General features: G+C 40.2%; 1 protein-coding gene across 1 annotated transcript in view; it reads right to left on the bottom strand.

Moving 5' to 3' along the window:
• LOC126350217 (S-adenosyl-L-methionine-dependent tRNA 4-demethylwyosine synthase TYW1-like) overlaps nucleotides 1–19,652 on the bottom strand; it is a 102,565-nt gene that overhangs the window by 40,857 nt on the left and 42,056 nt on the right. The window contains exons 5-7 of the mRNA XM_050002498.1: nucleotides 15,349–15,576; nucleotides 1,831–2,082; nucleotides 59–287 (exon numbers count right to left, since the gene is read on the bottom strand). Of these exons, the coding sequence (XP_049858455.1) occupies nucleotides 59–287; nucleotides 1,831–2,082; nucleotides 15,349–15,576 (709 nt within the window). The remainder of the gene's footprint in view (nucleotides 1–58; nucleotides 288–1,830; nucleotides 2,083–15,348; nucleotides 15,577–19,652) is intronic.

The following is a 19,652-nucleotide window of genomic DNA, read 5'->3' on the forward strand; positions in this document are numbered from 1 at the left end:
AAGATCCCCCGGGCAGCAGTAGCAGCTTTCACTATTTTTATGATGAAATTATGATTACCTTTGAACTGATTTATCATTTTATAATGCTGCTCCAAAGCTGTCTCCAATATAAGTTCAGGTGGATCCATTTTCCACCTCCACTCTGTGCCCACTGGATTTGAATGGTGTCTCCAACAAAACACACATTTGTTAGCACAAGCTAAACTTGGTGTTGTTTCCATGCACTGGTGGCTCTCAATACCATAGAATGTATGTTTGTAACAGCCTCCTCTCCCCCTCAACATTGACTGCAGGAATATGAGAGAAACAAAATTAGTTTTGTCTTTATGTCTCAGTAATTTCAATAAAAGAGGTTTACTCTCAGCATCATTACACAATCACAATTCTAATCACAAGTAGTACATTGAAACATAAGAATCCTAGCAACATTTTCTATTGCACGTCATAATTTTTCAGGCACACAGTCCAACTTTTAGAGTACACACTAAAAATTCTACATTATTTTATTTTATTTATCAGATACTGCAGGACCACACAAGCAAACACTACTTTGTCAGGGAACAAGTCATTAAATAGTGCACAGAAAGTTGATCAGAAAAATTATGTTAAAACACGAAAAAAGCTGTGAATGAGTATACGAATAAATAACACATTACAGAGAAAAGTTCTCAACTACTACGAGGAACTGCAGTACACAATAGACAGTATGCCACAAGGAAACCCCACAACTTTGATTGGAATAGTTTATCACACAATTTTTTTCAACTCTGCACCAAAGCTGCTGAAAATTTTCCTGCTGAATCCTGCACACTTTTTTTACACATTGCTTAAGAAAATGTTATCCTCTTGCACATTGTTTTTCCATCACATGTACACAGAATGAATGTTGTATTTTCTTCTGAATGAGTCAGCTGTCAAAGAAAGATCCCATGATGGAATACATGTACAGGAATGGCACAGTAAGAATTCTGAAACAGCTAACCAATGGGCTACGTGTATTTTGCGAATGCACACTGCAGATCAGTTTGACTGCCCTTTCTGGACTAAGAATATTCTTTGTGAGTGCACAGAATTGCCCCAAAATATACCACCACGTAAGATAATATAGAAAAGTAAGTAAAGTAAATAAGCCTTCTTAATTCTGTGGACATTCTTGTAGTATGATAGCAGAATTCAGTTTCAGCGCAAGATTTTTAAGTGATAGTTCCAATAAAGCTATAGATATACCTTTAGTCTAATAATTTTAAAAGGTTAACTTCACTTATTGACACCACTTTGGGGCGATAAAGGGTTTTCTTTCTTTTTACGAGAGTTCCATGTCCGAAACTTTATTCACTGTGTTTTCTTGCAGTTAATCATTAATCTGTTCTCCAAATGCTACATCATGATGTTATTGACTATCCCACTAGTTGTACCATTTAAATGTATATCTATATCCATTTATGGTCATTTTTAAATATTTACACATGATACAAACTATCCCATTCCTTCACCAAAACCTTATCTACGTTATACACAGCAAAAAGTCTAGTGCCAAACTTCAAAAACTCGATGGTTGCAACATGGTAGTTTACCCGACTATGTACTGACAATAGTCAAGTAGGTCCTAAAATATCTGCTTCATTAAGTAACAGATCTTAATCAAATGTGATACATAATTTTGCCTTACATTCTAGTGCAGACCCTAATAGCAGTTGTGCCTGTTAGCTCCTTCAAATATTTCTCTAGTTTTAGATCTAGATATTAAAAAAATATTTAAACACACACATTAAAATGAAAAGGCCTGATGATATAGAGGTTTGTGAAAATTTATAAACACTTAATAATCACCTTAGTCCATCGACACAACTTAACACCTGAATGAGTGCCTATTAACCTATATCCTTGCTTCATCAAAGAAGATCGAAGTAGAGGTGTTATCATCTCAGCTTGTTCATCAACTGCATGAATTTTATTTATAACATCTCCGGATTTCTGGTTGCTTATGATGGGACCAAGTTCCTCCAAATCCACAACACTTGTGTCAGAATCTTCTTTCTCATCTGATGATTCATCACTGCCCTCCGAGTCACATGACGACTCCTATGATTGGAGAAAATAATAAATGCATTTAAACAAGATCTGAAGTAATATTAATAATATAAACATACCAAAAATAAAACAAAATAATATTATGAAACGGAAAATTGATACTCATCATACAGCGGAGATTGGAGATGCTGAGTCACAGATAGGCACAAGAAGATGATTTTCACAAATAAAACTTTTAGGCAGTAATGCCTACATGTATGCAGTATCAGGCAACTGAAGCCACAATGTGAGCAGCAGCACCAGTGGCATGATGGGAGTGGTGACTGGATGGGGGCAAGGAGGAGGCTGTGGCAGAGAGGGGGGGGGGGGGGGTAGCAGAGAATCTGACACCCTCACCTGGTTCACATTCAGTGATGTGACATCGTTGCATTCTGGACCGAGGGTGAGGACACCCTATCCACATTCCTCCAGAGCCTCAACAACTTCTCCCACATTTGCTTCACCTGGTCCTACTGAATCTAACAAACCACCTTTCTAGACGTTTTCCTCCACCTCAAAGATGGCTAAATCAGTACCTTCGTCCATATCAAACCTACTAACCACGAGCAATATCTCCACTTCAACAGATGCCACCCGTTCCACACCAAGAAGCCCCTTCCATACAGCCTAGCCACCTGTGGTCATCACATCTGCAGTGACTAGTGGCCCCTCTCAAAATATACAGTCTCTCACTGAAGCCTTCACAGACGGTAATTATCCTCCCAACCTTGCACACAAACAAATCTCCCATGCATTACCTTTCCAGTCTCCCTCCACCTCCCAAAGTCCCACAGTCTGGCCACAGAAGAGCATTCTCCTCTTAACTCAGTACCACCCAGGACTGCAGCAACAAATTACACTTTCCGCCACAGTTTCGACTACCTCTCATTGTGCCCTGAAATGAGGAATGTCCTGCCCACTATCCTTCCCACCCCTCCCACAGTTGTATTCCGCCGTCCACCGAACCTACACAATATACTTGTGCATCCCTATACAACCTCCCAATTCCTTACCTCATGCCTCATACCCCTGTAATAGACCTAGATGCAAGATACATCCTCCCACCACCACCTACTCGGTCCCATACATCCTCCCACCACCACCTACTCTAGTCCAGTCACAAACATCACCTATCCCATCAAAGGCAGGACTACCTGTGAAACCAGTCATGTGATCTACAAGCTAAGCTGCAACCACTGTGCTGCATTCTATGTGGACATGACAACCAACAAGCTGTCTGTCTGCATGAATGGCCACTGACAAACTGTGGCCAAGATACAAATGGACTACCCTGTTGCTGAGCACACTGCCAAACTGACATCCTTCATTTCAATGATTGCTTCACAGTTCACAGCCTGTGCCATATGGTGTTGCTGCTCGTCACGTGGCCTCAGTTGCCTGAGACTGCAGTCATGTCGTGTTGGCAAGCTGCATTTGCTGCACGTGCATGTGCGGGGGATTTTTTTTTTTTTTCCACGAAGGCCTTACTGGTCAAAAGCTTTATTTGTGACAGTCTTTTTGTTGTGGCTATCTGCAACTCAGCATCTCTGCTACATGGCAAATATTGCCTTTTTTTGTTGACAACTGTTATATAGGTATATTAAGCCTTCTAGAGTGGAGAATCACAGACAGGCACAACGAAAAAACTGCCAGACATTTAAGCTTACATACAAAGACCATTGTCTCCAGCCACTGTGGCCAATCTCATTGTCATTCCAACCTGGACTTTTCACTGTTCAAGTACGGGATGCCTCAGAAGGTACATTACAACTTCAGTGTGTTATAGCATCCAAACTATTTAAGATATTCACATCATGTTTGGCTTATGTGACAGACAAACACAAAGTTTTATTTGTATGTGTTCCAGGTTGTCTCAAGTGTAGAATAGTGGTAATGGTTCACAAAGGGGATAAGAATGTGGAATGGTTTATTCAGACCAAATCTGACACAGAAGTTCAAAGAAACTTCCAAACACAGTACAGCAAGCAGCCACCTTTGTGGTCTTCGATATGCCAGTGGCACAGAAAATATATGCCGACATGCAATGATGTGAATCATCATACTGGATGACCTAGACCTAATAAAGCTAACACAGAATGGATATGGTTGACTTTTCAACATTTATTGCAGATGTCTGTTCTGAGACGTGGCAGGAGCCGCAAATCCCCAGGGCGACAGTTAACCAGGTCCTTCAGAAACATTTACTGATTATCTTTACGAACTGCAATGGTTGCACATAATGAAACCAGATGACAAGCCATAACGTATACAAGTCGCTATGTTCTTCACCTCCAGAGGAGTAGGGAAATTTTCTAAGCAACCTATCAAATTCTGGTGAAGCAACATTCCATGTGTGTGGTAAGCTAAAACAAACACAATGTTGGCATGATTTAAAGAAATAAATCATTGTTGCCATTGCCACAGTTAGTGTGGATATGTTACCCTGAGTGTGGATAGAGGTTGAATACAGACGATGTTGCGCACGCCACCGAAGACGTTCATGTTGATCTGACTGAATGGCATAAAAACATTGGCTTATGTGACACATTCAAAACTGGTTGAAAATAACACCTGTTAAATTCATATTGCATTACAAAAAGGGTAGGATTACTACTAGTCATGTAGAGGAGACTGAGTAACAAACTGGCAAAACAAAAAGGATGCTATACATTTAAGCTTTTGACCAAAAGGCCTTCACCTGAAATAGAGGAGACACACAAGTGCAATTCTCACACACATGACCACTGTCTCTACTACCTTATTCAAGCAATGAAAGTCCAAGTTGAATATCAATAATAATATGAAAAGGATAGATTGCTACTCACTGTAAAGTGACACACTGAGTTGCAGACAGGCACAACAAAGAAAGCTTCTGGCTAAAGCCTTCTTCCGAAATGAAAGGAAAAAGCACACCTAGACTGCTAGCTCCAGCCACTATCACCAGACAGCTACTGTCGCATTTAATGAAAGGAGCAATCCGGAGTAGGGTAGGGAAGTAGGTGGGATAGCAGGGTACGGGTGTGGATGAGAAGAGCACTGTCTGGAGGAGCGTGCAGGGACTAGATGGCTGCAAGCCAAGGCTGCCATGCCCAGTGTCGAAAGGCAGTACAGGTGGGGAATGACTGTGTAAATGTGCACGTTTCTTATTTTCCTTTCAGAATAAGGTTTTGACCAGAAGCCCAGTGTGTAAGTCTTGTCATGATGTACCTGTGTGCAACTCAATGTGTCCTCTTTAGAGTTAGTAGCAATCTATCCTCCTGATATTATTGTTAATGGCCATGGACCTTGCGAGGAGGGATGATTTTTGTGCCGCAATAGTATAGGTAGATGCGCACCATTAGTGCAACTGCAATGGAGAATTGTATATGAGCAGACTGCATAAACATGTGGTTCCTGAAGAGGGGAAGCAGCCTTTTCAGTAGTTGCAGGGTCACTAGTTTGGATGATTGACTGACCTGGCCTTGTAATATTTTCCAACATGCCCTTGTGCTGGCATTGTGAACAACTGGTGGCAAGGAGAAACTACAGCCAATATTTTTCCTGGAGGCATGCAGCACTAATGTGTGGTTAAATAATGATGGCATCATCTTGGGTAATATACTCCCTAGGTAAAATAGTACCCTCATTCAGATCTCTGGAGGAGGTTGTCATTAAGAAAAATAAAATTTAATTCGGTAGGTAGATTAGAAAGTTTAAAAAGGGAAATGGATAGGTTTAAATCACATACAATGGTAATTTGTGAAGTTCAGTGGCATGACGGACAAGACTTCAGAAAAGGTGAGTACAGGGATATAAATACACAATCAAACAGGGGTAATGCAAGAGAAAATCTAATAATATGAATGCAAACAAGCTACTATGAATAGTACAGTGAACGCATTTTCATAATCAGACAGGTTCAAGACAAAACCCACCACCCAAGTAAAGTTTACATGCCAACTAGCTTCATAGATGATGAGATTGACTGAATGTATGCTGAAATAAAAGAAATTACTCAGATCGTTAAGGTACAGGACAACTTAATTGTGATGGAGAACTGAAATTTGATAGTAGGAAAATCAAATTAATTAAAAGCAGTGGGAAAATATGGACTGTGGGAAAAAATGAAAAAGGTTGTATGCGTGGAAGTAACCAGGAGACACTGGAAGGTCTCTAATTATATAATTGTATGAAAGATTTCGAAACCATATTTTAAACTGTAAGACATTTTCAGGGTAAGATGTGGACTCTTATCATAATTTATTTGTTATGTTCTGAAAATTAAAACTGAAGACATTGCAAAACAGTGGGCAATTAAGGACGTGGGACATTGATAAATTGAAAGAACCAAAGGGTGTTTAGATTTTCAAAGAGTATTCAACAGTAATTAATTTAACAAGTGAAAGGAATACAGCAGAAGATGGATGGGTAGCTTTGAGAGCTGAAATGGCGAAGGCAGCAAAGGATCAAATAAGTAACAAGCAAGGCCTAGTAAAAATTCTTGGGTATCACACGAGATACTGAATTTGGTTGACAAAATGAGAAAATATGAAATGCAGCAAATGAAGCAGGTAAACGGGTTACAGAAATCTAATAAATGAGATTTACAGGAAGTGTAAAATGACTAAGCAGTGGCTAGAGGAGAAATGTAAAACTATAGACAAATGTATAGCTAGGGAAAAGGTAGATACAGCCATAGGAAAATTAGAGAGACCTCGGGAGGAAAGATAAGCAGTTGTGTCAATGTGAAGAGCTCAAATGGAAAATTAGTAATAAGCAAAGAAGGGAACACAGGTGGAAGGACTATTTCGAGAGACTGTAGAAGGGAAATTAACTTGAAGGCAACAGTTATAGACAGTAAACAAGAAGTAGAGTTATCCATTACCAAACTATGCCACCTTGTGAGCAAGATGCACGAGACAGGCAAAATAACCTCACACTTCAAAAGGAAAGTACTAATTCCAGTCCCAATGAAACCAGATGCTGATTGGCGTGAATATTATCCCGGAGAAGGTGTGATGTGATTTTGGGGGGGAGGGGGGGGCGTAACTGCAGTGATAGGGGCTCCCTTGCAGGACAGCTAGACAGGGGACGTGTAGTTCTACAGGTAAAACCTTCTATTACCTATTATTACTCTAACAATTGCACACAAGTAAGACTCTTCCTCTGTAGGAAAATAAAAGTGTGATCCTTAACTTACATTATTACAAATCTATACCAATTCTCACTTCACCAGCCATCAATTGGCCTTAAAATAATAACACTATTTCATTGCAAAAATATGTAGTCACTCGTATATCGCAGTAGATAAGAAACTTTTGCAAGTTAGCTATTTGGGAAAATACACTCTGCTTTTCATGCTATCAGTTACCAAAATTTTGTTTTGTTATCTCAAAAAGTTTATGAGATATGATGGATATTATGAATATTTTTCCTCCAACATATCACTGGCGCACATGATCGGAGGTAAAGGCACTACATCCAATCCACTATCTCACGATTTGTGATAGATATAGATCTCATCTCAGGGTTAAAGAAAAATTCAACATGTTAGCACCATTTTGACAGCAGCAATATATGATCTAACATGAGTCAAACACTAATTCATAGCAGCACCTACTTTTCCTTACAAACCATTCAATTTCTTGCTATGGCCTTTAGCAAAATGATAGACATTTCATTAGGAACTTGATGAATGAGGCTATGAGGTGTGTGAGAATCTCTCCCCCCCCCCCCCCCCCCCCCCCCCGGATAGTTTCTTTAAAATTGTTTGAGAACAGTTGAAAAACACCTGCTATGCCCTCCTTCCCTCAGAGCAGCCAATCCAGGTGGAGAATGTTTTGTTCATAATGGACAAAGCTCAGTGACAACAATAAGTTGGAGGGACAGGCAGCCGCCTCTTCAAAACAGAGGGATGGACTCACCGAGAACAAGAATGCCTTTCCGTGCAGAGGCCAAGTCATCTTGTTTGAGCTCTAGCAGGGGTAAAATAAAGGGATAAACTTTTAGAGAAACCATACTAGAGTTGTATGAATCAAAGTGCATGAAAGGCAAGCTATGGTTGAAAACCCCTGCTTCCCTTTTATGCACTTTGATTCTCGAGTAAGACAGGGTTGTAGCTCATTCCCGACATTATTCGATCAGTACAGTCAGCAAGCAGAAAGGAAAAGAAAAATTTGGAGAAGGAATAGAAGTTCAGCAAGGAGAAATAAAATCTCTGTAGTTTTCCAATGACATTGTTAAGTTTAACAGAATGGACAGTGTCTTTTCAAGGAAACAAGAAAATCAGCAAAAGCAAAACAAGGGTAATGGAATGTGGTTGAATTAAACTGGTGATGCTAAGGGAATCAGATTGGGAAATGAGATGGTACAGACGAGTTTTATTAATGTGGCCAGCAAAATAATTGACGATCATCGAAGTACAGCATTTCAGAAAAAGGGAAATTTGCTACATCAAATACAAAATTAAAATTCTAGAAAGTCTTTTCTGAATGGATTTGTCTGGAGCGTACCCTTGTACAGTAGTTAAATGTAGATAAGCAATCTAGACAAGAAGAGAATAGAAGTTCACCAAATGTGGAGCTACAGAAGTATGCTGAAGATCAGATGGGTAGGTCGAGTAGCTAATGAGTTTGTGCTAAACTGAACTGGGGAAACCAGAAATGTATGGCACCACTTGACTAAAAGAAGGGATTACTTGACAGCACATATCCCGACTCATCAAATTATCATCTGTTTGTTAATAGAGGGAAGAATAGGGGATAAAACTTGTAGAGGGAGACTAAGAGATGAATAAAATAAGGAAGTTCATATGGATGTATGCTGCAGCAGTTATTCGGAGATGAAAAGGCTTGCAAAGGATAGACTAGCATTGAAAGCTGCATTAACTAGTCTTGGGACCGAAGACAACGACAATGATGATGACAGCAACTTTTGATGCAATTGACAATTCTGTTGTTATTGTAGTTGTGGTCTTCAGTCCTGAGACTGGTTTGATGCAGCTCTCCATGCCACTATCCTGTGCAAGCTTCTTCATCTCCCAGTACCTACTGCAACCTACATCCTTCTGAATCTGCTTGGTGTATTCATCTCTTTGTTTCCCTCTACCATTTTTACCCTCCACACTGCCCTCCAACACTAAATTGGTGATCCCTTGATGCCTCAACACATGTACTACCAACCAATCCCTTCTTCTAGTCAAGTTGTGCCACAAACTTCTCTTCTCCCCAATCCTATTCAATACTTCCTCATTACTTATGTGATATACCCATCTAATCTTCAGCATTCTTCTGTAGCACCACATTTCAAATGCTTCCATTCTCTTCTTGTACAAACTATTTATCGTCCATGTTTCACTTCCATACATGGCTACACTCCAAACAAATACTTTCAGAAACGACTTCCTGATACATAAATCTATATTCGATGTTAACAAATTTCTCTTCTTCAGAAACGCTTTCCTTGCCATTGCCAGTCTACATTTTATATCTTCTCTACTTCGACCATCATCAGTTACTTTACTTCCTAAATAGCAAAACTCCTTTACTACTTTAAGTGTCTCATTTCCTAATCTAATTCTCTCGGCATCACCCGATTTAATTTGACTACATTCAATTATCCTCGTTTTACTTTTGTTGATGTTAATCTTATATCCTCCTTTCAAGACGCTGTCCATTCCGTTCAACTGCTCTTCCAGGTCCTTTGCTGTCTCTGACAGAATTACAATGTCATCGGCAAACCTCAAAGTTCTTACTTCTTCTCCATGAATTTTAATACCTACTCCGAATTTTTCTTTTGTTTCCTTTACTGCTTGCTCAACATACAGATTGAATAACATCGGGGAGAGGCTACAACCCTGTCTCACTTCCTTCCCAACCACTGCTTCCCTTTCATGCCCCTCGATTCTTATAACTGCCATTTGGTTTCTGTACAAATTGTAAATAGCCTTTCGCTCCCTGTATTTTACCCCTGCCGCCTTCAGAATTTGAGAGTATTCCAGTCAACATTGTCAAATGCTTTCTCCAAGTCTACAAATGCTAGAAACGTAGGTTTGCCTTTTCTTAATCTAGCTTCTAACGTAAGTTGTAGGGTCAATATTGCCTCACGCGTTCCAACATTTCTACGGAATCCAAATTGATCTTCCCTGAGGTCGGCTTCTATTAGTTTTTTCATTTGTCTGTAAAGAATTCACCTTAGTATTTTGCAGCCGTGACTTATTAAACTGATGGTTCGGTAATTTACACATTTGTCAACACCTGCTTTCTTTAGGATCGCTATAATTATATTCTTCTTGAAGTCTGAGGGTATTTCACTTGTTTCATACATCTTGCTCACCAGATGGTAGAGTTTCGTCTGGACTGGCTCTCCCAAGGCTGTCAGTAGTTCTAATGGAATATTGTCTACTCCCGGGGCCTTGTTTCGACTCAGGTCTTTCAGTGCTCTGTCAAACTCTTCACGCAGTATCGTATCTCCCATTTCATCTTCATCCACATCCTCTTCCATTTCCATAATATTGTCCTCAAGTACATCGCCCTTGTATAGGCCCTCTATATACTCCTTCCACCTTTCTGCTTTCCCTTCTTTGCTTAGAACTGGGTTTCCGTCTGAGCTCTTTATGTTTATACAAGTGGTTCTCTTTTCTCCAAAAGTCTGTTTAATTTTCCTGTAGGCAGTATCTATCTTACTCCTAGTGAGATAAGACTACAGCCTTACATTTGTCCTCTAGGCATGCCTGCTTAGCCATTTTGCACTTTCTGTCGATCTCATTTTTGAGACGTTTGTATTCCTTTTTGCCTGCTTCATTTACTGCATTTTTGTATTTACTCCTTTCATCAATTGAATTCAGTATTTCTTCTGTCACCCAAGGATTTCTACTAGCCCTCGTCTTTTTACCTACTTGATCCCCTGCTGCCTTCACTACTTCATCCCTCATAGCTACCCATTCTTCTTCTACTGTATTTCTTTCCCCCATTCCTGTCAACTGTTCCCTTATGCTCCCCCTGAAACACTGTACAGCCTCTGGTTTAGTCAGTTTATCCAGATCCCATGTCCTTAAATTCCCACCTTTTTGCAGTTTCTTCAATTTTAATCTACAGGTCATAACCAATAGATTGTGGTCAGAATCCCCATCTGCCCCTGGAAATGTCTTACAATTTAAAACCTGGTTCCTAAATCTCTGTCTTACCATTATATAATTTATCTGAAACCTGTCAGTATCTCCAGGGTTCTTCCATGTATACAACCTTCTTTCATGATTCTTGAACCAAGTGTTAGCTATGATTAAGTTGTGCTCTGTGCAAAATTCTACCAGGCGGCTCCCTCTTTCATTTCTTAGCCCCAATCCACAAAGGCACTGCCATACGGAGAAGTTGAACATGGATTTACACACAATTACATAAAGAGTTGCTAATTTTAATTACGCCATCATGCAGTGGGTTAGATGAGCCTATAATTCTACTTGATGTTATATGTTTATTGTATGGCTCACATGCAATTTCAAATTACAGGCATATTCCATTAGTAATACAGTATATAACAGGAATTTGAAAATTCAAAACTACATATACAACTAACTAAATGTCAATATCTAGGTTCCTAATCCACATAAGAACCATATTATCAGCTTCCATGAGGTGCTCCAGCTCCCCTGGTAGGAACGCATGTGGTATTCATCTTTAATGTGCTTAATCGTCTATTTCAGAGCCTCACAGTACAAACCGGAGGCTCTGTAGCATCTCATTTGTAAAGAGAGTTTGCTCATAGTCCATGCCCGGTGTGAGCTCTATTCAGTTTGACCCACAGTTTCCTGTTGAGCTCTGTGCCAGCAGTATCGCAATTATACTTTCGGAACCACTTGCCTCTTCAGGATTTTCAATAAGTTGACAGCTTTGGTTCCACAGGTCTCTCAAACCATTATTACTGGTATCTAGTTATGTTGCTTGCCATAATGGTGGGTTTCTTGAATGGAGTCTATTTCATCGTAAAATTGTGCTGTCTTCCTGTACGGGTAATTCCAGGTTTTCCTGTATGTTACAGTATTCCCTAAGCAAGGCCTTGCTTCTGCGGATAGCAGGTGGATGGATGTTACCCATCAGAGGAAGCCAATAAATTGATGTTCGTCAGATTGCCCTGTTTATCAATTGCATTGTGTGGTTCAACTGTACGTCAATCAAGTTAGTGTGGCAGCTGTTTAGCCACACCGGGGCACAATACTCGGCTGCTGAGAAGACCAGTGCAATGGATGACATGCACAATGTATGTGCTGAAGCTCCCCATGTCATTCCACACAATTTTTTAATAATATTGTTACGAGTGTTGGCAGCAGTATTTTCAAGATGTTTTCCATATGAAAGGGTGCAGTCAAGGGTGACACTAAGGTACTTTGAGTACTTATGACAGTGTGTTTCTGGTAAGTTTCACTCCGAGCTCTGCATTAGCTTGTTTGTTGGTCAGATGGTAAATACATACTTCACTTTTACTTGTACTTGTTAAAGGTATGAAAAACAAAACTGTCACTGTGTTACTCAAAAAACAGTAAATGTCTAAATATAACTGTCATCTTTATCGTTCAGCAACAATCACCAGTTTGCCAGAATTGGTATAATAGGTCTTTCCATTTGTCAGTCCATTCCACTATTCTTCTATTATGTAAAATACACACTGAGTAATTTTTGAGGTAATAAACCACATCTATTTTAAGCCCCGTGCATTTCTTTCAGGCAAGAATTACACCAAAAGGAAATACGGCTTGAGATCATTCCATGGCACAAGCAAGTTTGTTTCCAATACAGTGCAAGTAGTTTCTCCTAATTGCTTATCTGCACATTTGCTTTGAAGACTGCATCCATGCCACTGTGTCACTTGTCGCTTGCCACAAATAAATCTCAAAAATTCTTCATCCCGAACACATTGCAGATGGTGGGTGTTACTAAAGCTACAAATAAACTATCTTGGCCATGGTCTGAACTGAAGACCAAAGCACATCACGTATGACCATAGGTAGCTAATGTTGCCTGTACGCTGCTTTAACTGCGCGCATTGTGCGCGTGCACACTTACGTATAAAACGCTAAACATCAAAATACACCACTTATTACCGAAAAAAGTTACTGAAAAGTCATTATCAACTGCATAAGCAATACCTTTTACATATTTGATACAGTGCTTACAATGCTTATAAATACTGCCTTAGCATGCAAAACACATGGAAAGGTGTCTCAAATTTCCTGAATGAACATTTGATAATACATAACCAGTAATTTAAGAAAACAATGACAAGCTTAACAAGATATGTTCAATTATTTAGGAGAGCAGCAGGATACTGTGTTTTTAGTGTGTCATCTGGTTTAGAATGTATACTATCTGATCAAAAGTATCTGGATACCCCGTATAGTGAGGAACTTACCACTAAATTTCACGCGAGGAGGATGTGCCACTATAAATGGAGATGGAGAGTATCATGTTGTCAGTAGCCAAGCTGTAACACCAGAACGGGTTGGTCAGGAGAGCTCAATGACTTCTAAAACACTAGTCATTGGATGTCACAGAAGTAATAAAGCCACCAGAAACGTTTAAACCCTTCTAAATCCACGAAGCTGACTGTTGATGATGTTGTGAAGTGGAATTCTGAGAGAACAACGACAGTTAAACCATGCAGACATGGTGTACTACATGACATAGTAGTGACGAGGGTCTCCCGTCGGGTAGACTGCTATCCTGGTGCAAGTCTTTCGATTTGACGCCACTTCGGCGACTTGCGTGTCGATGAGGATGAAATGATGATGATCAGGACAACACAACACCTAGTCCCTGAGCAGAGAAAATCTCCGACCCAGCCGGGAATCAAACCCGGAGCTCTTATGATTGACAGTCTGTCGTGCTGACCACTCAACTACAGGGGGGCGGACATCTGGTGTACTGGTGGAGAGGAACTGAAGAGCATTGTGGAGAGTGGTGGTAAAAAATAAAACCCTCATGAAATCAGCAGAAGGAATCACTGTTGAATTCCGGTCCAGCCAACAGAATGACTGTGCAAAGAGAGTGAAAAGGAGTGGAATACAATAGTTGAGCAACTATTTATAAACCACAAATTTCTGTACTCGGTGTTAAATGATGCTAGATGTGGTGGAAAGAGCAACACCACCACAAAATGGTTGACTGGAAAGAACTGGTGATGATGGTTATGATCATGATTATTTCAGGTGAGGGGCACTCAACATCATGGCCATCAGCACCCTGACGAAAAGTCAGCATGCCCGTCTCATGGGTGGGGATGAAGGCTGTCCCCACATTCGGAGCAGTTTACAATGCATTAAAGTCTGCCTCCCTTCCCCACCAATTTAGGTAGGAAGACTGACTGTTCACAACATTTCACCACTCTTTAACGCTGGAATCAGAATTGGTGAGGATGGTGGGCAGATCTCCAAGACTGAAGGCTTCTCTAATACCAGTACATAGGATACATCTCGCAAAAAATATGTTGACGTGGAAGTGGCACACCACAAACCTCACAGAGTTGTGGATCCTCCCGCCAGAGGAGAAAGCCATGTTTTAAAGATCATGTCTGATATGTGGTTGGCATGCAGAACCTTCTTCCAGAGGTGAAGTCTCCCGTGCTTGTGTTGTCGAATTGAGTGACTGCAGTTTGGAACGAAATGTGCTATACCCTGTGGCAATCCAATGGAAAGGTTTGGATTTGGTGAATGCCTGGAGAACATTACCTGCCATCATATTTGAGGGGTATCAATAAAGTGCATAGAAGGTGCTGTTACAGCATAATGGTGTTTTCTCTTGATTAGGAATGCCTCCTCATTGCGCTTATGGTAACGCCAAATGTGGATGGACATAAACCCATTTTACAGCATTGTGTACTACATGCAGCAGAGGAGCATTTTGGTGACGATGACTGATCGTATCAGCACCCTGTCATAAAGCAACACCAATGAGGCAAGCAATGGTTTGTGGATAACAACATTCCTGAAATGGACTGGTCTGCTCTAATTCTCAACCTGAACCCAATGGAACACCTTTGGGATGAGTTTTAAGGATAACTTCGCTCCTGTCCCCAGCATTCAGCATCACTACCTCCTCTGGTTTTGGCTCTCATCCACAGACATTCAGACATCTCTCTGAAAGTATCCCTAGCAGGGTTCGAGACTCATGAAGGTGAAGGGTGGGCACTAGTAGGTTTCTGATACTTTTGATCACTTAGTGTTTACCAATGTCAAAGATCACTAGAACACAATCGCAGGTTGAAATTAACACATTTATTTTTGAAATAAGAATACAGCACAAAATTTACCATTTCTTTCTCATGATCACAGTCTTCAGACACACAATTACAACCTTTGCTCTCAGTCTTAAATTCCAGTTGCCACTTCTCTAACCTATTTATTAGTACTTGTGACCAGTGCAGAAAGTCTTCCTGCATTGTCCACTTCTGGCTTTTGGAATTCTCATCACCCAAGCCCAGTCTCAGAACACGGCAGGCCTGCAGTTTATGTAGCCATTTGTCAACATTCTTTGCAACCTGCGAAAAAAAAAAATGAGTATGTGAAGTGAAGTGGCACAACAAATGAAACAATAGCAAGCATCATTGTAAGCTGAAAGCATCAAGCAGGTGTCAATATTTTCAAAACAAATTCGAGGGTGGTCTACGGCCCTATTCTGCACCTTTTGGCCACTCTGCTGATCAGTTCAGTAGGTGAGCAAACTGAGTGGACTGATTATCGAAGGAGAGCCTCGCCACATTATTCCATAAGCATTCCAGTTCTAATAAACTGACACACTGTTGTCGGTTCTCCTCATGCCACCCTAATCAAAAGCAAGCAGCCGCAGATCCATGCATGCACATTGCAGCAGGCACAGTACCATGAACCCAAGGGGGCTAACAGCTGACACAGGCAAGCTATATTCTTCATAGTATAAAGGGTGTTTAGAGTACGTACTACTGTTTCATTTCCTTGACCATGTGTTTCCATGCATAGTTAACAACAACAGGGTACTTGAGTGTGTTCTGTAAATTGTCATAAATGCCTTATTGTGTCATTTTATTCGCATTCACTCTGACATCTTATTTTGTATTTTACGTTTCAGAAAATGAGTTGGGAATGGTGTCTAGTGCCACACTGCATAAATATAGTATTAAAAGCACCTGAATAATTGTTTTTTAGAATAAGAATACGTGCAGAATGTGGTTGTCACTCACTCCAAGTGGTTAAAATGTTCAATTAGCCTACTCCCCAATGTAATACATCAACGATTTGGTTGTTATAAACAAGATTTTAAAAAAGCCTTTTCGAGAGCAAGTGGCGAATGCAGCTACACAAGGTCATCGAAGTTTATAACCTGTGTTTGATGAATCAAAATGTTTCATATATAGTGGTATAATCTAAAAGTAATATGGTGGGAATCCTTCACCTCTGTCTGATCGCAGGTAAATACTTGTGACAAGCAAGAGTATAAAGATGATTGCAGCTAGTTTCATTCATAGTTATTTAAGTTACTGTCAGTTGTTTCAAGCACAGAAATTTCATCTTTTATTTTTAAAACAAAATAGAAGTCACAAAATTTAAGATACTCATTACTTAGAATGCATGCTCTTATATGTCAATAACAACAAATACTGCCAAAAAAGATACTTAACTTTCACAAATGAAGTCTCAGAATATGGTACATGCACAAAATGGAAAAAACAATTTATACCCAGCAGGATGCGAACCTACAACCTTTATCTTGCCTTAACCACTTGGCCATGACAACCACTATGCAGAGTGTTCTCGATTTTTAATGAGTTAAATGGAGAGGGACGGAAGCTTACTTCGTTGCAGAATGATGCCCGTGTAAGCCATAAATGCATGAAATTTTTGAAGGTTTCCACAATCATGCTTCACAAAATTCCTTTCCATCGATGCTTAAAACTTGTAAACACGTTTCAATAATTAATAACTAAATCATTTGCAAGAGAAAATACTTGTAATTTCAGCTAACACTCTTCTAATATATGTAAGCAGAGCTGACATCTTGAAATTTAATGATTTTTAAACTCTTAATTACGTAAAAATGACAAGTATTTTTTGAGAATATTGACTGAAGATGTTCTTTCACAGTAACAACAACACAAACCATATTTCTAACAAAGGAAAACAGTCTATTATGAACTCACTTCCCACTCAGATGCATCCTGATGACTTTTCAGTAAAACAATCACCAAATCCAAAACTATATAAGAAATTCTATCTCTAAACAAATCACATCGAACCAAACAAGTGGCCATACCAAAACCTAACCACCTCTTGATAGAGCTGCCGAAAAATCAAAAATCGATGGACGGACCAATCGGTAACAGATATCAGAAGCTTACACAATAGGAACTGCAGTTAACGAACCAAAATGACTTCACTACCAAGGCTAACCGATCACACCAATCGGTATGAATGATACGGAATAGGGCTCGTGATAAGTCCATTAAATTTCCATGAAAGAATGGAACATTTTTTGCAGTTTTGTAGTTGGTAAGCTTGATTATTCCAACGATCGAATAAAGAATTCCAACAATGTACAGCATACAGTTCATTGTTGACAGCCATATGAATTGGTCAGTGTGTTGTCTACGACTGAAAATGGAGGCAACAGAGCTTCGGGCTGTTACTAAACATTTTCATTTGAAAGGATAGACTTTGCACCATCCATTTACTTTTAGGTTAATGAGTATGACAAATCTTGTTGGAAATGCTCCCAGTGTAAGGAGGCCATAAACTTGTGGAAGTATGATGTGAATGTGTTTTCCAACCACGGCGTACAAACAGGATCCTCTTCGGTTCCGTGAAGGTGATCTTTCTTTGTGTAAGGCAGGTGTCGACCATATTCCTCACAATTGCGGCATGTTATATACTGGTCAGATTAATTAACAGGAATGTGGAGGACCGGTGTACTGAACATAAGCGGTACACATGCTTACAACAGCCAAGCAGACTGGCCATTCCAGAACATTATCTTGGCAACAGCCATCCTATGGAATATAACACCAAAGAGATTGTTCCATACTTCCAGCAATTGGGATGGTGTTATTAAGGAAACTATTAAAATTAAATTAGCAAGCAACTGGAGGTGGTGTTTCTGCTGCAATTCTGCATGGAGTCATGCTCTCACCCTTCTAGTAATTACAGTGTGTGAGTGTTACTTTCCAGAGTGTCTCTGAAAACCCAAGTTTTAAATTCCCTTGCACAGCACTTACTTGCTGCTGTTTTGCCTTGGAAATGGCAGGGAGTGCTCCTGTTGATGTCACCTGGCTGCATTCTCGTATGTTATCTGAGTAAGGTGAGTTGTTTACAAAACAAACATTTTTTCTTGCTTTCTTTTAACAACTTATCAAATCACCCTCGTTTACCTTACACAGTACCATGTGCATGCGCGATAGCTAAAATTAGAGAGTCTACTATTAAACATGCCCAATAGCTGTTCAATACCATCTCTATGCAGGGGTTAGCAATCTATCTTAATACTCATACTGCTATTCTAACCTCAGTTTTTGATTATTGGATGTTGCCCATTCGCTCTCCTCTTTTCATTCGCAAGCTAATACTGTTTCCCTCTATTCCATTACACTACTTAATATTTGCATTTCTCTTTTTCTACTCTCCTTTATTTCCTTTTTGTCTCCCAAACTGCACACACTTTCCACCCGCTTAGCACACACCCTATGACACACTGACTTCCGTGCCACCCTGTAGCAATCATCCCACCAATATACACACATCAAAAAAAGTTTTACATCACCTCGGTTCCCAGAGTTCCAGAACATGTACAGAACATTGGAAGAGAGATCAACATAAGCATCATTTCCACCCTTTATATTGCTCAAGAAAACAACACATTGCATGTTGTACGGCCATAATGCGAGCCCTTCAGAGGTGGTGGTCCAAATTGCTGAACACACCAGTACCTCTAATATCCAGTAGCACACCCTGTTGCATTGATGCATGCCTGTATTTGTTGTGGCATACTATCCCCAAGTTCATCAAGGCACTGTTGGTAGAAATAGACCCACTACTCAACGGCGATTCAGCGTAGATCCTTCAGAGTGGCTGGTGGGTCACGTCGTCCATAAACAGTCCTTTTCAATTTAACTCAGGCATGTTCGGCAGGGTTCATGTCTGGAAAACATGCTGGCCGCTCTAGTCGAGCAATGTCGTTATCCTGAAGGAAGTCGTTCACAAGACATGCACGATGGGAACGCAAATTGTCGCCCATGAAGATGAATGCCTAACCAATATGCTGTCGATATTGTTGCACTATTGGTTGGAGGATGGCATTCACATATTGTACAGCTGTTACGGCGCCTTCCATGACTACCATGTACACCGGCCCCACATAATGCCACCCCAAAACAGCAGGGAACCTCCACCTTTCCGCACTCACTGGGCAGTGTGTAATGCATTCAGCCTGACCAGGTTGCCTCCTAACACATCTGACGATTGTCTGGTGGAAGACATATGCGACATTCATACATGAAGAGAACGTGATGCCAATCCTGAGGGTCAATTCGGCATGTTGTTTGGCTCATCTGTACCATGCTACATGGTCTCGTTGTAGCAAAGATGGACC

The sequence above is a fragment of the Schistocerca gregaria genome, chromosome 1 (assembly GCF_023897955.1).
Source record: "Schistocerca gregaria isolate iqSchGreg1 chromosome 1, iqSchGreg1.2, whole genome shotgun sequence".
In the NCBI taxonomy this organism is placed as follows: Eukaryota; Metazoa; Arthropoda; class Insecta; order Orthoptera; family Acrididae; genus Schistocerca; species Schistocerca gregaria.